General features: G+C 46.4%; 1 protein-coding gene across 7 annotated transcripts in view; it reads left to right on the forward strand.

Moving 5' to 3' along the window:
- nhsl2 (NHS-like 2) overlaps window positions 1–15345 on the forward strand; it is a 436567-nt gene extending 421222 nt beyond the window's left edge. For all 7 annotated transcript variants that reach the window (XM_038774973.1, XM_038774975.1, XM_038774976.1 and 4 more), the window contains exons 6-8: window positions 452–3265; window positions 9555–9684; window positions 11078–15345. In XM_038774973.1, the coding sequence (XP_038630901.1) occupies window positions 452–3265; window positions 9555–9684; window positions 11078–11426 (3293 nt within the window). In that variant the 3' untranslated portion in view covers window positions 11427–15345. The remainder of the gene's footprint in view (window positions 1–451; window positions 3266–9554; window positions 9685–11077) is intronic.
- Window positions 15346–24561: the final 9216 nt, after the last annotated feature.

Here is a 24561-nt window from a genome sequence, read left to right on the forward strand (position 1 = left end):
TACTCCCGGCGGTCGTCCTTCTACTGTAATCGACCGCAGGGCTAACATCTAGTAGATTAAAGCCATACTTTTGTTCAGCAACTCGTCTCGCGTTCAATTGATGGTACATCAGCAACCATATACTGTTTTAATGTATAACAGAGAAATCATCTTTACCGTAAAGAAAGTCATGGCTTGAATGAACCTCGGTTACAAAGCGCTAAGCTCAATTGCATTTCATTTATGGTGTGGGGCGCCTTGGAAATGGTTTAAATCAAAGAATCCAGCATTGCCAACATTTACTTGTGCTTCCTGTAGGGAATTTAAAGGTGCCAAAAGCTATGTCATGTTTTCTGTCATTTGGAAGCATTAACAAGAATTATATAAATTTTAGGACTCAAGCACTTCTAGTAATTAATATTATTTTGATCTGTGTACAGTGTTCATCAGATTAATTCTTTTTGCATTCTAGGTACTTTGACAGAAGGTACTACATCTCCTCCTCACATGCCAATGAGTGCAGAGGCAGCTCCACGTCTCTTTACTTTTGATGAAGATACGAATGTTACCAATGGGAAAAGGGATGCAGCCAGCAATCTTGGAATAGGGCAACCTTTCCCCACAACGCTCAGGAAGGTACATAGCGATCTGGGCCAAATAACCAACCCAAATCGATCTCAATCTTCAGGGAATATCACATTTACAACGAACAGTACATCGATGATGCACACTTCTTTAAGCGAACATAGTTTCTCTTCACTTAACTCTTCGTGGGATCAAATGAGAGGAATTAGTTCTTCTTCTTCCTGGAATAATTCAAGTGGTGTAAACCCACCAAACTCTACGTCAACAGAAGCCATGCATGTTGGTGGATGTGCTCTAGATACATTCAGTCAGACTTACCGCAACGGCCAGTCTCACTCCCAGCATGCATTTTGTTCTCCAGCTCAAAAACAATCATTGCCTCACACTAACACGCCCAATCCAGACGAACCATGTCATTTTTCAGTCAACAGGCTAGAGGGTCACCATTCTCCCAGCGGAGCTTGCAATGGCAGCAATTACCTGGGTGCTCCTCAGATTTCAGACATGGCCCCATCTGTGTCACTTCAATCCTTGAAACATTCTTCACAATGTGACTCAGAACTATCACTGAATGCTGGCTCCCATTCGGACTGCAACGTTGCATTATCAACCTTTTTTCCAAGGGAAGGTCAAACACAAAATTCCAGAGGTCCAGTGTTTGGATCTTTCATGCCAGGTCAAAGGGAAACATCAGTGAGAGCTCAGAGTCTTAAGGATAAAAGAACGAACCATGAACGAATTATCGTTTACACAACCAATGACCCAGACGAAGAAAAAAACTCAAACCTGGAGTTCTCGGGTCATTCTAATACAGATGCTTGCAACTTTCGCGAGAGATCTTTGTCAACTCCAACAGATTCTGGATCATGTTGTTCATCAGATGCTGTAAAATGCTATGATTCCAAGAGTTATGAGCACTCCCGGCGACATAGCGAGAATTACATCATGCGTTATCCAAGTGCGAGCTCAGAGGACAGCCAAAGCACTGAGAATGTATCTGTGATGACAGACCAAGAGGGATCACAGAAGACAAGGGCTCGCTCAAGAAGTATCTCTTTGAAAAAGCCAAAGAAGAAGCCTGTTCCACCAGTGCGTAGTGTCTCTTTAAAGAAACATGGAGTTAGTCCTAAACTTGGAGAAGTTGCACCAAACATGTCACCGAGAGAAAATAGACCTGCAAAGCTCTTTATTCCTTCAGAGAAGCATGTAGTTCAAAGTGAATCAATGGACAGCAATGAATCCAGTGGTTTTATATCAGATGCCCGTTCTAGTTCTGCTACACCCACATTGAGAGATGGAGAACCCATTCGGTACCCAGAACAGTGGTTCCTTAATGACTGGAAATCCAACGATCCGTACAGATCATTATCAAACTCCAGTACTGCCACAGGTATAACTGTAATTGAATGTGCAAAGTCTCGTGGCAGTTCTGAATCCTTGACATCTCCGTCTATTTCGAGAGCTACGACACCCTCCCAATTATCTGTGGAGGCGGAGTCTAAAATGTCTTCTCCAGGGAAGCTCCCTGGTCTGATGTCACCGTCCAGTGGTTATTCAAGCCAGTCAGAAACTCCGACAACTGCTTTCCCTATGTCTGTTTACCAAGGCCATATACCACAACCAGTTGGAAAAGCAAAACCCAAGGTGCCAGAGCGGAAGTCTTCATTGCAACCAATTTCCCCAAATGAGAAGAGCCCAAAGTCAAAGCGAGTCTTTGATCTACCCATTACCCCACCACCTCATTTGGACCTGTCCGGACTTAAGCTATCTTTTAAAAGCAAATCGAAAGCCAGCAGGCGGCATTCTGATTCCTCAAATAGTACTAAACCCAGCCAGAAACACAGCCCTAACCAACCTTCCATGCCTGTCATAACGCAGACTGTTTTGGAGTCAGTACGTCTGCGTTCCGTCAGCAGATCAGAAACTGAGGATAATACAGACATTTTAAACTCGCCACAGGAAACCCACACTGAATCCTCCGAAACGCCTCCAAAAAAAATCCGACCGCCTGTTGCTGGAAAGCCACCAATGTCAAAGAGGCCTTCAAGTATTATACTGAAGGTTTCTCCCACTGAGCCGACCATTCCTGTTTTGCAACTTTCAGAGACACCTCCAAGAAAAGGTTTTGCCACAGTATTTCGAAAGGTCGGGGTAAAGAAACAAGAGTCTGTGGATGCGGCAGGAAGTCAGAAACCTTTAGCATCACCAGAACCTGCACCCCATCAACCTAACTACCTTCACAGCAGCCACATGGGTAACAAACAACTGAGAGGAACTCCAGCCACTGCAGATGAGAGTCAAAGGAAAAGTTATACAGAGCTAACCAGGAGTTCCACTCAATATATTGAAAAGAAGAAAAGTAAGACTCCACCCCCTGTCCCTAAGAAACCAAATGTGCTGATTGTGCCAACTAACACAGCACACATACTCGTAGTCACAGACAGATCAAAGCGGAGCCCACTACACAGCCCAGCTGCCACTCCAGATTCCAACAGGGACCATGTTTTATTTACTAACGTTACATTTGAAAAAGATTTGCAAGCGTCCAATGTGATTGCATCACATGACCAGAAGGTTGATGCAAGCGTCGAGGCTATACAAAGAACTGGCATCCATCTCGAGGGAAACAGAAATAAAGAATTCAACGATGGATATGGACCATGCCAAACACTGAGCACTGCTCAAGGTCAGAATCCTGCAGGTATGTGAGAAGTCAAAATAGAAGCCGGTTCTTTACAAGTGTAAAATTTGTCGATATCCTGCTGCTAGGTGGCATTGTTAATGGTTTGACCTGGGTAACTGGTAGTTGGAATATTCTGTTTGCATGGCTCAGAATTCCATCGACTTCATACTGTGGTGTAGCTTCTGCTGGTTGGGGACCATTGCTGAAGATGGCACCCACCTCAGACAGGTGGGTAATATATTTAAATAATAATTTTCTGGTGGAAATATTGCTCTGCAAATGTGTGTCAACTGCTGTGACGACCCTTGCAGCTAAGAGGCAGCATAAGGTTCACCACCGAGAGAAAATAATAGTCAGCTGTGCCCTGAAAGCAAATCCTTGGAGCTAAGCAGCAGTAATGTCTTATAAGGATGATGCCATGGAGAAGCGCAAATTGTCATCTTCCTTGAAACCACCTTATGTAACATCATCCACACATCCGCTGGCACTCAAAAAGGTTTGTGGTCATGAAATTCCATCCTCTGTATGTTCCTTTCCATTAAATCGGGCCTGTCAGAGCTTGATTTCTCCCCCTGCAGTTTTGGCGAAGGCTGCATTGGGCTGAGGTGTCAGCAGATCCAAACGCCGTCAGAGTTTCTATCACGCTATTCTGGCACGCCTCTCTAATTCTCTTAGACCATAAGACATAGGAACAGAAGTAGGCCATTCAGCCCATCGAATCTGCTCCACCATTCAGTGAGATCATGACTGATTTGACATGATGATCCTCAATTCCACTTCCCCGCCTTATCCCTGTAACCCTTGATCCCCTTACTGATTAAAAATGTGTCTATCTCAGCCTTGAACACACTTAATGACCCAGCCTCTACAGCCCTCTTTGTCAGGCATTACTTCCCCTTCGTGAAGCCATGCTGAATTTTTCTTGTTTATATTACGCTCTGCTATTACATCCTTTTTAATGGATGGTAACATTTTCATGACAGATGTTAAATCAACTGGCCAATAGTTTCCAGATTTTGTCTCTCTTCCTTTTTTAAACAAGGATGTCTTACAACCCTCTGGGACTTTTCCAGAATTTAAGAATTCTTGGAAGATTACTACCAGTGCATCCACGATCTGTTTAGCTATTTCCTTAAATGGCCTAGGATGCAAGCCATCAGGCTCAGGGGACTTATCAGCCATTAGCTTCCCGAGTACTTTTCCTCCAGTGATAGTTTTTGTATTATTTACTCTCCCACCTTTTGCCCCTTGATATTTTAGTATTTTTGGAATGCTATTAGTGTTTTCTATCATGAAAACCAACGCAAAGTATTTATTTAATTCCTCTGCTATTTCCTGGTTCCCCATTATTATGTCCCCAGTCTCACGCTCTAAGAGGCGTACGTTCACTTAATAATAAACTTTATTAGTGTCATTAACACTGAAACGAAGTTACTGTGAAAATCTCCTAGTCGCCACATTCCGCTGCCTGTTCAGGTACACTGAGCAAGAATTTAGAATGTCCAATTCACCTTGCAAGTGCGTCTTTCGGGACTTATGGGAGGAAACCGGAGCACCCGCAGGAAACCCACATAGACACAGGGTGAACATGCAGACGCCATACAGACAATGACCCAAGCCAGGAATCGAACCTGGGTCCCTGGGTGCTGTGAAGCAACAGTGCTAACCACGGTGCTACCGTGCCATCCCCTCTCCTTCCTTTTACATTTCACTAGCTTGCAACTTTCAACTTATGGGTGGCACGGTGGCACCGTGGTTAGCATCGCCGCCTCACAGCGCCGTGGACCCGGGTTCAATTGCGGCCTTGGGTGACTGCCTGTGTGGAATTTGCACTTTCTCCCTTTATCTGCATGGGTTCCCTTCGGGCGCTCCGGTGTCCTCCCACAGTCCAAAGAAGTGCAGGTTAGGTGGATTGGCCATATTAAATTGCCCCTTTGTGTCCAAAATGTTAGGTGGGGTTACAGGGACAGGGCTGAGGTATGGGCAAGGTGTTGGCCCCACTATGCGGGAATCACAGATTTGTACCAGCAGGGATAGACGCAACAGATCCCTTACCCGTTCTATCCCTTCCCTACGCCAACTTTTCTATGTCGCATCTATCCTTTCCCTGCTGGTACAAATTAGTGATTCTCGCATAGTAGGGCCAACGCAAACAACAAACATACCCCCAAATTCAAAGTGCCGCCTCAGCTGCTTCCAGACCTTAAGGGACAATACCACCACCGGACTAACTGTGCATCTAGCAGGGGAGAACTGGAGGGGTGCCATCGCCAGGGCCCTTAAACATGCCCTTACACAAGAGGCTTCCTTCACCTGTACCCATTCTGCCCCCCGCCCCTCTCCACCACAATCGCACCTTTTCCACATATGCCATCCAATAATAATATGGCAGGTTTGGAAGTTCCAGCCCTCCAATCTGTCGTCCACTCTGCAGAAAAAACCGTCCGAATCTTGGGTGACTTGACTGCCCATACAAAGTCCAATATTAACTTATCTAGCCTGCAAAAGAACCCGTTTGGTAGGAATATCGGGAGTACTGAAAATAAAACCTTGGAAGAATGTTAATCTTTATGGTCTGCACCCTCCTGGCTAAGAACGGCGGTAGGGCATCCCACCTCTTTGGATCCCCTTTTACCCCCTCTACCAAACTGGCCAAAATCCACTTCAGCATCATTCTCAGAGACAAACCCAGGCTCGCAACGCTGCAATCACCTCGCCAGCACTATAGCCAGCAACTTCACATTGGTGTTTAAAAGGGAGATGGGTCGAGACCCACACTCCACTGGGTCCTTATCCATATTCGGGATCAAAGAGATCGATGCCTGAGCGCGTTGCTGGCAGCTATCCCCGCACCAACGAGACATTACACTTCCCCAGGAGATGGGGCACCAGCATGCCGGAAATTGTTCATAAAATTCCACCGGAAAACCATCTGACCCCAGTGCCTTCCTCAACTGCATCAGGCCAATGGACTCCAATATCTCCTGCAGTGCTAGTGGCTCCTCCAATCCCTGTCCCTTCTCCCTCTCCACCTCCGGGAATTTCAGCTAGTCAAAAAAATGCCCCAGCTCCGCCTTCCACTCGGGCCTCGGACCTATACAGGTCTCGGTAAAAGGCTTGAAATGCCTTGTTAATATTCTCCAGCACCATCACCACACTTCCCTCCCATCCCTCACCTATGAAATCTCCCTCATGGCCACCTGCTGCCTCAACTGATGGAGTAACAGGCAGCTGACCTTCTAACATAATCAGAGAACGTTCCCCTTGAGCAGCGAACCTGGCCCACCGTTAGATCAAACTCCCCATGTAACCACCTCCTCTCTGCTAACAGCTCTCTGGTCGGGGCCTCTGAGTACTGTGGTTTCAGTTCCACAATGGCATCGTCCAACCTACATCTCTCTGCCCTCCCAACCTTCTCCCTGTGGGCCTTATAGGGTATCACTTCTCCCCTGACCACTGTCAGCAACACCTCCCAGAAAGTGGTGGGTGAGACCTACACGTTTTAGTTGATCGCCACATATTCCCCTATCTCCATAACACCAGGAGATGGTTTCTCCATTTTTGGGAATATGTCCCCAGGCCATCAGGAAAACTGTCATCTTTTATGCCAGGAAAACTGGCGTCAAAAGGACACAAATTCCCCGTGTTTCGGGAGGCTAGCAGGCAGCAGTCTTAGAGCTCGCAGCTCTAGCAGCCGATACGGGTCAGAGGCTGCGCATGGTGGCAGCCTGCAGTGGCCATGGCGTGTTCCATGGCGGACTCAGCCCGCGGCGGTCCTGGACTGGCAAAATACTGCCCCGCATCGGCCGCTCGCGTGCCCCGGACTGCCCGCCCACATTGCTCCCAGCCCCGAATGAAGCCTCCCCCTGCCCGCCGATTGGCCCTTGCCCCGTTTGTGGCGGCCCCGGACCGTGTCTGCAGCCACCACGGGAGTATCCTGGACGGTGGGACCATGAGAGAACCACGCCGTCGGGAATTTGGCCGGTCGACAACGGAGCATCGCGGGGTGGTCCACAGGCAATGGCCTGAGGCAGTGGATACGCGGGAGTACGCCGATTTTTTTGGGGGGGGGAAGGGAGAATTTGAAAACCGGCGCTGCTTCCGATTTCTGTGCCAAAACGGATTCTCCCCCGCTCCGCTGAATGCGATTTCAGTGTCGGGGAGCAGAGAATCCAGGCCACAAACCTTGCAGAACTTCTTGTCCACCAGAAGCACCAAATCAAACCTCCACAAGAGTCTCTGGTTTGGTCTATTTCCAGCCTCACATCCACATAATGTGGCGAATATCTGAAATCATAATCGCTGCACAGTCTGCTCCGACAATCCCCGGAAATATTGATGGTCCCAACACAAAAAAATCTAGTCGGGAGTATGTGGGAGAAGAAGGAAAACTCCGTCTCTCCCGGTTTCCTAAACTGCCATGAACCCACCTCCCCATCTGATCAATGAAAACCCCCCAGTTCCTTTGCCATTCACAATTTGGCCAATGACTTGGAGATCGACCTATCCATCCTGGGCTCCAACACGCAGTTGAAATTACCCCCATTATCAGTTGAGGCGAATCCAGACCACCAACATCTTCTTGGCAAATTCCACGTTGTCCCTATTGGGTGCAAGACATTCACTAGAACAACTGGCATTGCACCAAAACCCCACTCACCAACACGCACCGCCCTCCCGGGGCCCGCACATCACTCGCCACCACAAGTACCACCCTTTTCCGAAACAAAATTGTGACCCCTCTCGACTTGGAATCAAACCCCGAGTGGAACGTCTGCCCCACCCAACCCTTTCTTAACCTCGTCTGGTCATTTAACCACAGATTCATCTCCTGCAGGAAAACCACATCCACCTTTAAATATTTCAGGATCGTTTAACCGGGCCATTCAGCCCCCACACATTCCACGTCACTATCCTCACCGGAGGTTTCTGAACCCCCTCTCTATGAAGATCCACCATCCCAACCGAGCTTGAAACTCTCCCTACTTCTAACCCCTTTCCTCTCCGGTCCCACCCAAAATGGCTGCCCACTCCATTCTCACCTACATCCTGTCACAAAGCCACCTGCGTCATCAGTACATTCCCCTCCCAGCAACCCCCTCTCCTCAACCCCCCCCCAGCCCCAATCCCCTCCTTCCTCTACCCTTCATCCAAACAAACCCCTCCTACCTAACCACTCCTCCCCCCCTCTGGCTACCCGCTGAGCCCCCTCCCCACACTACCTTTGTTTACTAGCATCCCAGCTAGCATGGCAACTTGCACCTGGAGAACTACACAAAGGACCCCACCCACACCGCCCACGCCACCCCTCTCTCCACTCTGGCTCCCCCACCTTCGCCCTTCGGAAATCCTCTACCCAGAACCACCCCTCCCCCGCCAGGGCTCCTCCCCCCCCCCCCCCTCTCTGGCAGGGGAACGAAACGCAGGACTTGGAACCAGCCCCCCATTGACCATAACACAAGAAAGACCAACATTTGCAAAAACAAAACACTTACAAACATTCTGACTACATATCCAAACCAACCATTTGCACTATTATACCCCCGCTCACTCATCCCCTGCATAAACCACACTTCTTGACAAAATTATTCGCCTCCTCTGGCATCGTGAAATAATGTTCCTTGCCCTCAAAGGTCTCCCAGAGCCTGGCTGGAAACAACATCACGAACCGGACCTTGCTCCGAAAGAGCGCTGCCGTAATCCTGTTAAAACCCGCCCACTGCTTTGCCAGGTCGGCCCCCAAATTCTAGTAGATCCAAAGCCGCTGACCTTCCCTGCTACAATCTCGTGTCAACTTCGCCCACCCAAAAATCCTCTCCTTCACTTGAAAGGTATGCATCTGGAAAATCACTGCCCACGGCTGCTCGCCAGCTCTCGGCCTCTGTCGACCGGTTGATCCCAGTTGGCTGATTTTATTCTCTCAGACTCAAGACAATTCATGGCATGCTGACTGCTGCCCTGGTTGTCATCAGTTCATTTGGCATGGAGTAAGCATCAGATCGGAAGCCCCAGTACCACATATGAACAGCGTATGTACTCAGTGAGTTACAAGAACTGCTTTGGGTTGGAAGACACTTGCCTCAGACCACTGTCACGATAGAGATGCAGTTTAGACCTGACTAGCTGATAGTAGTGGCATTACTTTTGTTTGTTTTTCGGCCTCAGATTCATTTGCTTCTACTCTTTGGATTCCAGTGGCTGGCGGTTTAACAGAACTGAGTTTTGACATTGACTCATTTGCACAAATGCCACTTTGTTTGAAGCTAGGATCTCGCAAAATAGCTCATTCCTGTTTCCTTATCTTTAGACATGTCCTTGAATCCGACGACAAAGCAGAGAACACAGAGTGGAGATATTGTAATGGAGGATGATGATGAAGTCTTTATCTCCCCAGGCATCCAACGCTCCACTGAAGATCTCTTCACTGTTATTCACAGGTAAGAGAAATTATAAAGTTGGTTTCCAGCATGTGAACTGACATGAGTGAGACTTAGTGATGATTTCCTTAATCTATTTGGGGTTTCTGGCAGTCTTCCTCCAAAGTTATGGCAGCAGATCAGAAGAACCCCGGAGGAAATTCTCACTGTTGATATCATAAATCATTATTAACAGATTTGTGAATGTTATATCCCAGTGTGTTGGGTTTGTCACTGATTGACATTACAAACCATTATAGTAGTTTTATCACACACTGACTAACATTCGAACTAACTGAGTGGAAATTAAAACAAAAATCCAGATGTGGGCTTTATTAAAGGGAATTTTTTCTTTTTTCACCCTTCTTACACACACATCTGAAGGAGCGCTGTGCCCAGTAGGACTGTTCTTTGATGACATTGAAGGATCAGAACAATAACTTTTTCAGAACAGAGTTAATTAATCGGAGATAGGGGTGAAGCATTCCTACATCACCTCCCGCGCTATTAGATTCTGAAAATGAGTATGGAAAGGCAACTCTGCCTGCTTTTTTCTGCTTCCTAGCATTTGATGATAACTGTAGCTTCACTATTAAAATTTGGCTGAGATAGCCTAATTAAGATGGAGCCTTAGGTTTGTCTAAATGGCTCATTTGGCGAGAATCTCCATTCTGGAGAGTGCTCCTGCCAGCAGAAAATCGGACTGATCTCCGCTGGTGTTAGGTGTGAGTCACAGTCCTTTGGCATGCAAATGTATGCAAAGCGGCAAGTGCACCAAATTCCCATCACTCTCCGGATCAGGCCGCCATTCGGAACGGGCGCCCCGATCCCAAAGTCCCTTCTCCCCTCACAGCTCAAGGAGAGGCATGCCCCCCCCCCACCCCCCTCCCCACCAAGGGAATAACGGGTAACCCTCCTCACCACAGCATTCAACAATGAGTGTTCCTGCAATGATTCTTCAGTGAACTGCTTGGACTGCTCATCAGCTGTCAGGCAGAGTAGTTTAGGTGAGGAGGCCAATTCAGAGCTTAAAAAGTCAGACCAGGATGATGCAACTGAGCAGAGGGCTGCCTGGGATCACCATGCCAAGCATGATCTTCAGGTTTCCCAGGCCTGGAAGAGGCAGTTATGCAGATCAGCACTTTGCATGTTCCTGCCGGTACGGGGTGGGTAGCTCGCTCCAGGCAGCATTGCGGGAGCAGAGACTTAGGGCGATTCTTACACCTGGCGTCGATCTCATTTTCGGCCGACTTTCCATTCTCTGCCCGATTGAGATTCCCAATCGCAGTGACGGAGAATGGAGAATCCAACCAATTATTCCTCCATGGGCTATATCTGTCCCCCGTGCCAGAGTTCCTTTGAAATGACTTGAGGTCAGCTTGTTGGAATTTTACTTTGTGATCTTTTTCAATAGATCGAAGAGGAAGGTACTGGGATGGAAAGAGCCTGGAGAACCATACACTGTCAGGCATGTGGCTGTTTCACCTGTCAAACCCCCTGTAACACCTCCTAATATTGGACTCAAGCTTTCTCCCTCGGCTAGTGCGAATGGGGCCAAAACCAGCACCAGCAACGAGAACTTTAAGGCCTTATTACAAAAGAAGGGCAGCAAGCCTGCACCTGGCACGCGCATGTCCGCAGCTGAGCTCCTGAAAAGCACCAACCCACTTGCGAGAAGGATTGCAACAGAGTTTACACAGGAGTCAGAAAGGTGCCAGCCCATTCCGGAGTCAGTTTCTCCTGAAAGCACATCAAGGTGTTAGAGTTGTGCCAATTCTCGAAGAGCAAGGCGAGGCGATTAATGTTATTCTGTCTTGTTGAATGTAAATTTTTAATTTTTGATCTATCAATGAAGCTGTTATTCTGGTCAGGAGAGAGGAAGCTTTGCACAACCCTTTGAATGCAAACTTGAGTGATGACGTGTCTTTCATTTGGAAATCGACAAACATTCAAAACGTTTAAGTGGCAAATTTTTAATGCAAACTATTATTTGGATCAAGAACTCTGAAGAAATTCCTTAATAAGGTGGAGGATATGGAATAGTCTGATTGATAAGAGCTTAGTGTTAGTTCGATTGGAAAAGCCCGGAGCATTGTAAAAATGTACAGTGGAAATCAACATTCCAGCCTGGCAATCTAGGTGTACTAAGGCCTTATTGGAAACTGACCATTTAAAAATATGTTCCCTGCGCGATACTATAAGCAGCCAAGCTTAGGTTCTGTTTCTAAGTTTTCCATGCACCTTCAGTGATTACTGTTTAACAATGTTAACCATTCCAGCAGTAAACTGAATTGGTGCAGATTTTTTTAACAGTTGTGTACTTCTAATACCATGACGGAAAGATTTCTTCCCAGACCTGTCGGAGATCCACAAACTCTGATCGAAGGTGATCTTACTACAAAGAACTTGGGAAGAAAATGACATGATTACAGTCATGCTTCAGCTCCACACTGCCACTTGGTCCACATATATTCTGTGAGTCTTGATCTACAATGAGGCTTCAGGAGAAGGAGGACCCCTCTTTAACACTGTACAATAGTTGCTCTGTGACTGAGGGACTATGCCCATGTTTACTGAGGCTCAAGAAATCCTATTTTGTTTTTCCCCCATCTTTCCGCATCTTCTCTTTAAAGAAAGCCGTGGAAACAAGAATAGAGGCAAAATGCAGGGTCTAAGAGTTACATTGCGGAAGTCTTGAAAATGGATAGTAGTATGCTGATTTTTTGACTATTTGCTTAAGAAGCAGTTGCTTGCCTGATCTGTAATGTTTATTGAAATAGTGCCTCCTATTAAGTTGTTAGTTTTATCAATATACTGTAATATGTAATATGGCATTGATATATAAGAATTATTTCAAAGATTTTGGTTTTAGATCAAAGGAGACACCTTTGAATTTGGAAGCTTTCAAAAGCTGCCTTTGCTGATCTGAATGTAGAAACTCTGGATTTTATTTAGCCTTGTTTAAGATGGTCTGTTGTTAGCCCACTGGTTTGAATCATCCATATAATATTTCAGAAAGACTTTCTCCTTATCCTTCTTTTGTTTTACTTGGATTCATAAAGTAGGCAAAATTCTCTATGAAATGGAAGGTTCACTCCAGATTCACAGCCAAACCTGGATCCCAACCATAACAAAAACTATACCTCTCAGCCCACAGCCAGTGCTGCGTTCCTCTGTCAGCCCACACCCAGTGCTGCATTCCTCTGTCAGCCCACACCCAGTGCTGCGTTCCTCTGTCAGCCCACAGCCAGTGCTGTGCACCTCTGTCAGCCCACAGCCAGTGCTGTGTTCCTCTGTCAGCCCACAGCCAGTGCTGTGCACCTCTGTCAGCCCACAGCCAGTGCTGCGTTCCTCTGTCAGCCCACAGCCAGTGCTGCGTTCCTCTGTCAGCCCTCAGCCAGTGCTGTGTTCCTCTGTCAGCCCACACCCAGTGCTGTGCACCTCTGTCAGCCCACACCCAGTGCTGTGTTCCTCTGTCAGCCCACACCCAGTGCTGTGTTCCTCTGTCAGCCCACAGCCAGTGCTGCGTTCCTCTGTCAGCCCACAGCCAGTGCTGCGTTCCTGTCAGCCCACAGCCAGTGCTGTGTTCCTCTGTCAGCCCACAGCCAGTGCTGCGTTCCTCTGTCAGCCCACAGCCAGTGCTGCGTTCCTCTGTCAGCCCACAGCCAGTGCTGCGTTCCTCTGTCAGCCCACAGCCAGTGCTGCGTTCCTCTGTCAGCCCACAGCCAGTGCTGTGTTCCTCTGTCAGCCCACAGCCAGTGCTGCGTTCCTCTGTCAGCCCACAGCCAGTGCTGCGTTCCTCTGTCAGCCCACAGCCAGTGCTGCGTTCCTCTGTCAGCCCACAGCCAGTGCTGCGTTCCTCTGTCAGCCCACAGCCAGTGCTGTGTTCCTCCGTCAGCCCACAGCCAGTGCTGTGTTCCTCTGTCAGCCCACAGCCAGTGCTGTGTTCCTCTGTCAGCCCACACCCAGACCTGTGCACCTCTCAGCCCACAGCCAGAGCTGTGCACCTCTGTCAGCCCACAGCCAGTGCTGTGTTCCTCTGTCAGCCCACAGCCAGTACTGTGTTCCTCTGTTCGCCCACAGCCAGTGCTGTGTTCCTCTGTCAGCCCACAGCCAGAGCTGTGCACCTCTCAGCCCACAGCCAGAGCTGTGCACCTCTGTCAGCCCACAGCCAGTGCTGTGTTCCTCTGTCAGCCCACAGCCAGTACTGTGTTCCTCTGTTCGCCCACAGCCACTGCTGTGTTCCTCTGTCAGCCCACAGCCGGTGCTGTGTTCCTTTGTCAGTCCACACCCAGTGCTGTGTTCCTCTGTCAGCCCACAGCCAGTGTTGTGTTCCTCTGTCAGCCCACAGCCAGTGTTGTGCACCTCTCAGCCCACATCGGTGCTGTACACCACTCAGGGCACAACCAGTGTTGCATTAGTCTGTCAGCTCAATGCCAACGCTGTGTTTCTGTCAGCCCACAACTGGTGTTGAGTTCCTCAGTTAGCCCATAACCAGTGTTGCCCTCCTCTTATTGGACAGCCAATAGTTTGTTCCCTTCTTCTCGTAGCCAGTGCTCTGCTCCTGTCAGCCCGGAACTTGGGTTATGCCCATTTCTTTCTTGGCCCAAAGCTATGCCAATCCAGGATGAACCTTTCACAATCTGGAGACAAGGTTGAGCCCATACATGGTTTTGTCCATTGCACCCTCAAACATAATTTGTGCCCTTCCCAGCCGTATGTTTATCCTGATCCACAGTAACTATCCCTACACTGATCCAGTGCTTTATACATCGTACTCTAGAATCATTGTTGTGGCTATCCCAACCCTGAACTACGTTTGTGCTCCGTGGCACCCCACTTGTTACCATTTTTGCAGTAAATCTATATTTGAAGCAGGAGGCAGAGTATTTAATCTACATATTTCTACTGGTAATTAGAAATCTTGATTAGTATAACTAAGTTAACCGAGTTTTCTTATTAATTTTATTTTGCTCCTGCCACTGAGCACAAACTGGGTATCACTATCGCATCCACTTGAACATACCTCCCAGTCCCTGTCTGAGTTTCATATTTAGGGTTCTCAGGGTACTCTGTGTCTGGAGGAAATTCAATTGATTAAAGACTTAAGTATCTGAAAAATATATTGGTATTGATAAAGCTCTGACTTCACAACTTGCAGAGGGTGTGTTATCATCTGAGTGAGTTACACTTTAACTAGTGAATTGACTGAAAATTTATGTAAATATTCATATTTTATCTTATTCTTGAATGTACGAGATTTTCCCCATCTGCCCCCCCCCCCCCCCCCACCCCTCAAGCGTCACGCATTGGAAGCATCTACATTTCTTAACCAGACTGTGCTAACGATGTCGCATTGTGGTGGGGATAGCAATCAAATGCACCTTGTGATAAAAGCCATGCTCCACCATGTCAGAATGCAGTGATCATCTGTCCTGTGAATAGGGAGAGATGAGCGCACCTCACTTGAGAGAAGTTCATTGCTTTGCATCTGTGATGTCTTGCACTTAAATATTTGAAATGAATTGTGCGCTTTAAAAGTGACTCAGGAAATTGGGAATGATCTATAGTTATTTTTCCATATATCAGAAAATGCATTTGCCTCCCCCACAGCTTAGAGTGATAAACAAATATTAATTGTATAATCTTTTGGGACAATCATTAAAAGAAAAATGAAGAAAATGTTATTTCAAGTTAGTTTTTCTTTCTCAGACCCCCTTCTCCCCCCCCCCCCCCCCCCCCCCCCCCCCACATTAGTTTTGGCTGAGTTGAGAAACTGTCTTGAATTTATAAATGATCTTTAAAAATATTTTAATTGTATTTCCCTCTTCTCATTTGGGGGTGGGGGGGGGGTACAATTCTACAGATGCCAGCCATCTTACGTGAACTTTGACATGGTTCACTACATTCAAACCTAAACTGTGAATAGGCTCATGGCCTGTTAGGGGAAATAATAACCAAACTTGAGCTTGATCTCATCTGACATGCACAAGTGCGTACACATGCACATCCACATTTTCCAGCAGGGCCTGCCTGCAGCTTAGTACTCACCGGTGCAACCTCTGGCTGATTCTTTCCTGACCCACTTTAGGAAGGCTGATGTCCATTGTAACTACTTTACCCCTGAGGTCAGTATTGACGCATAGGATATAAGCCAGGTACCTTCCCGATCAGTATGACTTCGGACCATGCCATGTAATTCATTTATCCCCTGAAGCATGAAGTTCACCTCATGGTAAAAATAAAATAGTTTCACCCTGTGTATTCCTCCAGTCTCCACCAGAACATGCCACCAAGCCTGCGGGAGTGGGACCTTCTGTGTTTCTACAGATATATAGTTATTCCAGCTGTTTGGAAGCATCTGTGAGGGAAAGCCCTTGGTTACTGTCTATTTGGTTTCTCCTCCTGGTCCCATGTAGGAAATTTGCAGCTTAATGTTCCAGATCATCAATTTGTTTCTTACTTCTTCAACAAGCAGATGTGTAATATAATCAAAAATGTACTTTTTTCAAGAACAGTCAAAGTGAGACATCAAACTGGAAAGAGTGTTTGTGCTACTGATGATAATTTGCAAATATCATCCTCATTGTTCCATTTCAGTGATATCATTGCTGTCCACAAACAATTCTACCCAGAATGCCAATGGAATTTTTCAAAAGGGTTCCCTCTAATTTCTTTTTATATTTATGGGACATGGGCTTCGCTGGTTAGACCATCATTAATTGCCCACCCCTGGTTGTGCCCTTCAGGAGGTGGTGGTGAGTTGCCTTCTTGAACCTCTGCAGTCCCTGAGGTGTAGGTGCTGTTAGGGAGGGAGTTACAGCGACATTGGAGGAACAGTAATATATTTCCAAGTCGGGGGGGGAGGGGGGTGCGTGACTTGGACCGGAACCTCCAGGTGGTGGGGTTCCCAGGTATCTGCTGCCCTTGTCCTTCTAGATGGTAGTGGTCATAGGATTGGAAGGTTCTGCTAATGGAACCTTGGTGAGTTACTGCAGTGCATCTTGTAGATGGTACACACGGCTGCCACTATTACTCGGTGGTGGAGGATTTGAATGATTGTGAAAGGGGGAGCAATCAAGCGGCTTGCTTTGTCCTGGATGGTGTTGAGCTTCTTAATAATAATAATAATTGCTTATTGTCACAAGTAGGCTTCAATGAGGTTGCTGTGAAAAGTGAATATTGTTGGAGTTGCACTCATCCAGGCAAGTGGAGAATATTCCATTACACTCCTGACTTGTGCCTTTTAGAATGGGAATGATCTATAGTTATTTTCCCATATATCAGAAAATGCATTTGCCTCCCCCACAGCTTAGAGTGATAAACAAACATTAATTGTATAATCTTTTGGGACAATCATTAAAAGAAACATGAAGAAATGTTTATTTCAAGTTAGTTTTTCTTTCTCAGACCCCTTTCCCCCCTCGTTAAACGATTCTAGAACCCTAATTTTAGATGGTGGATAGGCTTTGGAGGGTTCAGGGAGTGAGTTACTCATCACAGGATTCCGAGACTTTGACCTGCTCTGGTAGCCACAGTATTAATATGGCTAGTCCTGTTCAGTTTCTGAGCAATGGTAACCCCTCCAGGATGTTGATTGTGGGGGATTCAGCGATAGTAATATCTTCGAGTGTCAAGGGGTGATGGTTAGATCCTCTCTTGGAGGGAATGATCATTGCCTGACAGTTGTATGGCGCTAATGTAACCTGCCACTTGTCAGCCCACGGCTGGATATCGTCCAGGTCTTGCTGCACTTAGACACGGACTGCTTCATTATCTGAGGAGTCTGGAATGGTGCTGAACATTGTGCAGTCATCAGCCAACATCCCCACATCTGACCTCATGATGGAAGTGAGGTAATTGATGAAGCAGCTGAAGGTAGTTGGGCCCAGGACACTACCCTGAGGAACTCCTGCAGTGATGTCCTGGAGCTGAGATGATTGACTTCTAACCACCACAATGATCTTTCTTTGTGTCAGGTGTGACTCCAACTAACAGAGAGATTTCCTCCTGATTCCCAGTGCCTCCAGTTTAGCTAGGGCTACTTGATGCCACACTCGGTCAAATGCTGCCTTGATATCAAGGGCAGTCACTCTCCCCTCATCGCTGGCATTCAGCTTTTTGTCCATGGTTGAACCAAGGCTGTAATGAGGTCAGGAGCTAAGTGACTGATGGAACCCAAACTGAGTGTCCATGAGCAGGTTAAATTGGCGAGTAAGTGCACTTCCATCATTTTGCTGATGATGGAGAGTAAACTCATAGGACGGTAATTGGCTGGGTTGGACCTGTCCTGTTTCTTGTGTACAGGACACAATTTTCCACATTGCCGGGTAGATGCCAGTGTTGTAGCTGTACTGGTACAGCTTGGCTAGGGGTGTGGCATGTTCTGAAGCACAAGGAGTACTATTGGAGTACTATTGCCGGAATATTATCAGGGCTTTTGCAGTGCCTTCAGTCGTTTCTGGATTACTAATGCAGCGACAATACCACTACGCCACCACCGCCCAATTTGAAAATGCTTTATCATGGATAACTTAGATACAATGATAATTGTCGAGATATCTCACTTAATCGCATTCAGGGATATATAGTGATTGAATAGAAACCACTTGCCTTTATGGTTCCTAATACCAAGCAGTTAGTGGGTCCTCTGACAGACACAAATAATCAGAAATTAAGAAGGAACCCAACCCTTGTAATGATTCAGGTATATTTTAAGCAACATCTTCAAGACCATAATTTATCTTCCGAATAATCTGTCGTCCCTTTGAAGCCATCATTAATAGATGTTTTCACGACTCAGTTGTTTCATTGGTTATATTATTTGGTTGTAAGTTAAGATCAGTTGTGTGATCTTTTGGGGTACTGTGAACTATTGATGTTTTTTTAATGCTGTGGCTAAATGTCACACATGGAGAAGAAAAGGAAAATCTGCAAATATGTTGTCATCAGTTACTTTTTGATTATTAATTTCTTTATTGTTGATTGATCAATCAATCAATCAAAACCCACATGAAAGGCCAAGGCATATAGTACTAAGTGGTTAAGTTTGAAAAGTGTGTGAGAAAAGACAGGCTGAGTTAAGAGACAGGCCAGAATTTTATGATTCCCCGATGGCGGATTTTTGGGCAGGGGAATGGGTGAAGCGTGATATTGAAGTAACGGGATTCCCTCCTGATTCCTGCCACAGCGACTTCATAGCGATTTTATCCTGGAACAGGTAAGACATCAGATAGGAAGTCCACCCTTGCCCCAATTGCAAGCTGTAATTGGCCACTTGAGGGCGTTCCCCATCCAGCCTCAGTTTTTGGGCTGGTGGGAGGATTGACCTTGTGTGGGGGAAGACTGAAAATCACCGGACTTAGATCACCAGTCAAGATCTGGTGGCTTCTGGACTTGCCTCACATCCCAGCCACACCCCCGAGACGCTGAATGCCCCCTTTGTGCCCCTGCCCTCCAGGCCTCACCAACCCTCCTCACCTTGGGACCCCTTGAACTTACCTTGGCCCCGAGCATCTTGACTTACTCTCAGGCATCCTCATGCAATTCCTTATTAGTCCACTACATCTCTTGGCAACTCGCTGAGGCAGGACTTCCTCCTGAGTGAGGGGCAAAAGTCCCATCTGCGGACACTTGATGCTCATTCAAGCACAAAATGGCTGTGGGGAATTTGGAGTCAGTGGGGGACTCTTTGCATGGCGAAAAATCAGGTCATGGTGTTTGGATGATTGCAAGAGTAGATTTAAAAATCCTACAATGCTGCTGCAGGGGACTGAAAGATGAAAGAGTGAATGGAAGTAGAAGATAATGCAATGAACCTTAATTTCTAAATTACATCAGATCACCCCCTGGCCACCACGTATCTATTTATAAATCTAGGTAACATAAAAAATGTAGATAATAGAAAAATCTAGGTAATGTTCCAGCTAGAAACACGGCCTGTTGTACTAAAATACAGGTACTGTAGTAGGTGGGTAAACTGTCTGTTTCGCCCAGAGTTGTTATTACACAAAGCAACGACAAGTACAGGGTAATATACCAGGTTTTATTCTGGTTACGTATCAGGTACACGTACTGCCTGCCACATTCAACATTAGGTTGTTTACCAGCTGAATGTTGTCAGAAATCTAAATACAGGGTAATAACAAGCACAGTGCTAGTGCTTGATACAAATTCAATATCAAGAGCTGTGAAACTAACTTGGTGCATCAAATCTACTTTGAAATAGGGCAGCACGGTGGCGTAGTGGTTAGCATTGCTGCCTCACGGCACCGAGGTCCCAGGTTCGATCCCGGCTCTGGGTCATTGTCTGGGTCAGAATGTGGAGTATGCACATTCTCCCCGTGTTTGCATGGGTTTCTCCCCCACAACCCAAAAGATGTGCCATGTAGGTGGATTGGTCACGCTAAATTGCCCCTTAATTGGAAAAAATAATTGGGTGCTCTAAATTTATTTTTAAAAATCTACTTTGAAATATATATCTTTTAATGAAGTTTTTATTTTACAGCTTAGTAACAAAGACCATCGGGGACTAACAATAAAAATTAAAACGATCCACTTGGACTTTAACTTGGAATATTAGACATTGGAATAGAAGTATTCTTGATGACATCTTGAAACCACTCCCACTGACATTATGAATAGCTGTGCATTGTGGGTTGATTTAGTCATTCATGTTGACAGTGGGTAGAAGTTAATGATGGTTCAGGAAAGTCAGAGCTCCCAGACTGTCTTTAGACCTGCAACTACGTATGTCGGGTGAGTAATAGATGTCAAGAAGTGTACATGTGCCCCGTCATATGGTTACGATTGTTGTGTCAAATCTTTGCTTTTAACTTGAAGTGTACATTGTTCAACTTATCTTTTTAAAAACCTAAGTACAGAAAGAGCTGGTTAATTAGCACCAAATGATAGTTGCACCAGGGTCATTCGTCAAGCTTTCTGTGAGCTTTTATATTTGTTTTATTATTTCTGTTCCTTAGCCTTTCAATGCTTACAGTTGTATGAAGGACAGACGAGGAGAATTTAAGATTACCACTTGTCCACTTTTGAGCATTCTGTCAACATTTCCCACTTCTGTATCTAATGACCTGTATTCTTTAGTAATTCCTGTTATCGATCAGTAGCAAACTCAGCATCAAAACTTAAACCATCTAAACCAAAACCAGGATCTGAATTTAAACCAGCATCAAAACTTAAACCATGACCTATCTAAATTTCAAAGAGAATAGAGAGTGACAATGGAAATGCCATTGTGTCCATGCAGCTCGAGGTTATTTGGCCCTTGGTATCACTGCTGGCTCTTTGAAAAAACATTCCGGGCGAGATTCTCCCAAAACGTGAGAAATCGTAAGGCTGGCGTCAAACCCGGGCGGGTTTGACGCCAGCGCGCCCCTTCCCGACCGGGAACCGATTCTGGTCCCCGGTCGGGGCTAGCAGCCCGACGCCGTAAGCTCCGGCATCACGGGCTTATTTCGTTAAGCCCGCTTGCCCGAGGTACTGCCGTGCCAATCGGTGCCATGGTTATAAAAAGCGAGTTTGTGACGCCGTTTTTACGAACGGCCAGACCAGGTCTGTTTGCCGTTTGTAAAAACGGCGTAAAGGGCTGGGACTTCGGCCCATCGAACAGCTGTGAATCGCTGCCGGCCGTAAAAAAACGGCGGCAGCGATTCGGGTCGGGAGTTGGGCGGGGGGTGGGGAGAATAGCGGGAGGGCGGGGTCGTGGGGGTCGGAGAATTTCGCCCTCCCATTTTCCTGCCCTTCCACGTTACCTGCAAATTTTCAGTAATGGCACTATCTGCTGTCTGATCGCCAACTGTGGGAGGTAGACGGGGATTCCAAACTGCACCCAGGCTATTCTCTACTTTTAGGCTTGCGATTGCAATCTCTGAGAAATGGCCTTCATTTAATTTTATTTGTCTGGATTAATGCTTTTACACTCAGGGCACTTGTGGAACGTTTGAAACATTTTTAGTGAAGATTTAAGCAGATATAATTTTGATTTGGACTGTGACTATAAAACTGAAGGGCACCAGTGTAAAGGTAATCAACCTCGAGTGATACAAGGGATTAGATCCATCTTTTACCAAAATGATGTGAAACAGAAAAATGTAAATGCAATTAATGAATTAAACCCTCCTAACGGAAAAGGCTTGTATCCTTCGATACTTGGATACAAAACTGCAGATAATAGGGGAAAGTTTTGGTGGTACTGATAATCCTAATCGTTCCAGTTTTGGTGGGAGGAAGGGTGCGGTGTTTATAGAAGTTACAATTCAGAAGTTTAGGCACCGTTTTCTTTAAAGTGGTATGCGCAGGACTGCACACCATAACTGGTAAGTATAGTTGAAGGGACAAGATTAATAACAATTCCTCTTAATTTCACCGAACATAATATAGGTAACCATCTGTTTCAAGTTGGGCAGGTATAAAATGTGAAACCTGGAATCATTGAGGCTACGTATCAGTAACAGCATAAAGGAAAAGGCACTGCAGGTTCAATACCTCATCGTGCTTCTGGAATAAGTATGTGGTTCGTCTCCATTTTCAAATTCCTCCTGTAGAACTGGGATAAATATTGAGAAACCTAGGTGTAGATTTGATGCGTTAGTTCTCCTGGTGCAGAGTTCTGAAGGAGCGCTTATCAACATCCATTGAATGATATACAATTCCGCATATGTACCATGGCAAATCTTTTCAACAAAGCTCATGCAACATATCTGATCAAGCTGGACCTCAATCTCTTCCTTCTTCTACCATTTGCTTCATCTATGAGCCCTTTCCACATATCACTTTTCTCAAATTCCACAGGCCTTGTGGATTGAACCAAATTACCTTTCCTCACTCCACAATTCATTTTGTTCTTAAAATCTGCAGACTAGATAGTGACTTTCACTATCCAAAGTTCACAGGGGCATGGGAGTTAAGGGAAGGGACCTCGTGATTACGCCTTCAGGGAATGTGGTAAAATCTGTGCCATCGCGACTAGGAGGACTCATGACGCCAGCAGAACTAATCAGCATTGTGTTGGGGAGAGGGATAGCGGTGGTTGGCTGGTGCTGGTAAGGGAGGGGGGGAGGGGTGGTGTTGTTCCCACCCGAGGAGAATAAACCTGGTTATTCAGCATAACCAGGATGGCACAGTGATTAGCCATCTGGTATCCTCAGAAATAGACAGAAGGAGCCTCCATCTTACAAAGAACCCCTCTTCCGACCATCTGAGAATTGTTCTCCAATTGTAGAAATTACACCACATCCCTCAACCAAGCTGATACCTTCTATGGCACGGCCGACCTCCAACCCAGTAATATTCACTGCTGGGCAATCAGAGATGCGAAGACCACAACGTCGGCCCCCTTCCCCTCTAGCACCTCCGGCAGGTCTGAAACACCGAAAATCGCCACCAAAGGGCACAACGGTATCTTCACCCCCACAATTTCTGACAAGCTCTTGAAAATCGATGTCCAGAATCCTCCCAATTTCGGCCACGCCTCGAACATATGAACATGATTTACAGGCTCCCTCCTGCACTTCTCGCATTTGTCCTCAACCTCAGGGAAGAACACACTCATACGAGCCCGAGTCCTATGGGCCTTGTGCACAACCTTGAACTGTATAAGGCTCATCCTGGCACAGGGCGATGTCGAATTTATCCGGTGCATGATTTCACCCCAAGCAACCCCCCTCACAAGTTCTATCTCCAATTTCCCCTCCCATTTCCGTCTTATCTCCTCCACTGGTGACTTCTCCATTTCCACCAACCATCCGTAAATGTCCGCAATCATCCCTCCCCCCAGCTCATCCTGAGTTAGCAATTTATCAAATGGTGTAAACTTTGGCAGTTGAAGGGAGGGAAGCTTCTTACGTGCAAAAATCCCAGACCTGCATGTACCTAAATTCACTCCCCAGCAGCAACTGGAACTTCCCCTGCAACTCCTCTAGCTTTGCGAACCACCCACCCCTCTACAAACAGGCCTCATACCGCTCGACCCCTTCCCTATGCCAACTCCTGTACGTCGCGTCTATCTCTGCTGGTATGAACCTATGATTCCCACATATTGAGGCCAATACCGACATACCCCCTACACCAAAACGCTGCCTCAGCTGGTTCCAAATCTTATGGGACGACACCACAACGGGACTGTTAGCATACCTACCCAGGGACAATGGAAGGGGGCTGTGGCCTGGGCCCTGAAGCACACCCCCATGCAGGAGGCCTCCTCCATCTGCACCCACTGCAACCCCCCTCTCCCACCAGCATCTCATATTCTCCACATTTGCTGCCCAATAGTAACATAGCAGATTTCAGATCTATCCGGCAAGATGAAAAGAAAACACAATGAATAGGGATAGCAGAGAAAGACCAGGAAATGTACGGGGAACTTATTCTCTCTTCAAAACAAAAGAATCACTAGACATTTTACTTGTAAACTCTATTCCTTTGGTAGCTGCATGACTGCTCTTTCCAGTTCTTGTTTTGTCAGGGCAATTTTGAAGATCAGGCCTGTTACATGTTTAAACTATTGCAAGTAGCCTTGACCAAATTGTGCATGTGTACAATCAAATGATTTGATGTGTTAAACCAAAATTCCAGAGATTACAAAATGCTTTCCCAGTGGTATTGTGAAATGTCTCAGTTTCATTTGGGTACAGGGGGCGGGAGGGGGAGTGTGTGTGTGTGTGTGTGTGGGGTGGGGGGTGGGGGGGGGAGTGGGAGATATTCCTGTCATTTCTTTTCTTGTCTTATACCTCTCTCAGGTAACCTCCCCTCAGATCTTTGCCACTGGTATGTTAAGGCATATATGTTCCCTCTTGGATAAACCAAGACAGGCATGATGGCATGATGAATTTTCTATGATACAATTGCTGTGTCAATGTTGCTTTTTTTGTTCTCACCTAT

This window comes from Scyliorhinus canicula, chromosome 17 (assembly GCF_902713615.1).
Source record: "Scyliorhinus canicula chromosome 17, sScyCan1.1, whole genome shotgun sequence".
NCBI lineage: Eukaryota > Metazoa > Chordata > Chondrichthyes > Carcharhiniformes > Scyliorhinidae > Scyliorhinus > Scyliorhinus canicula.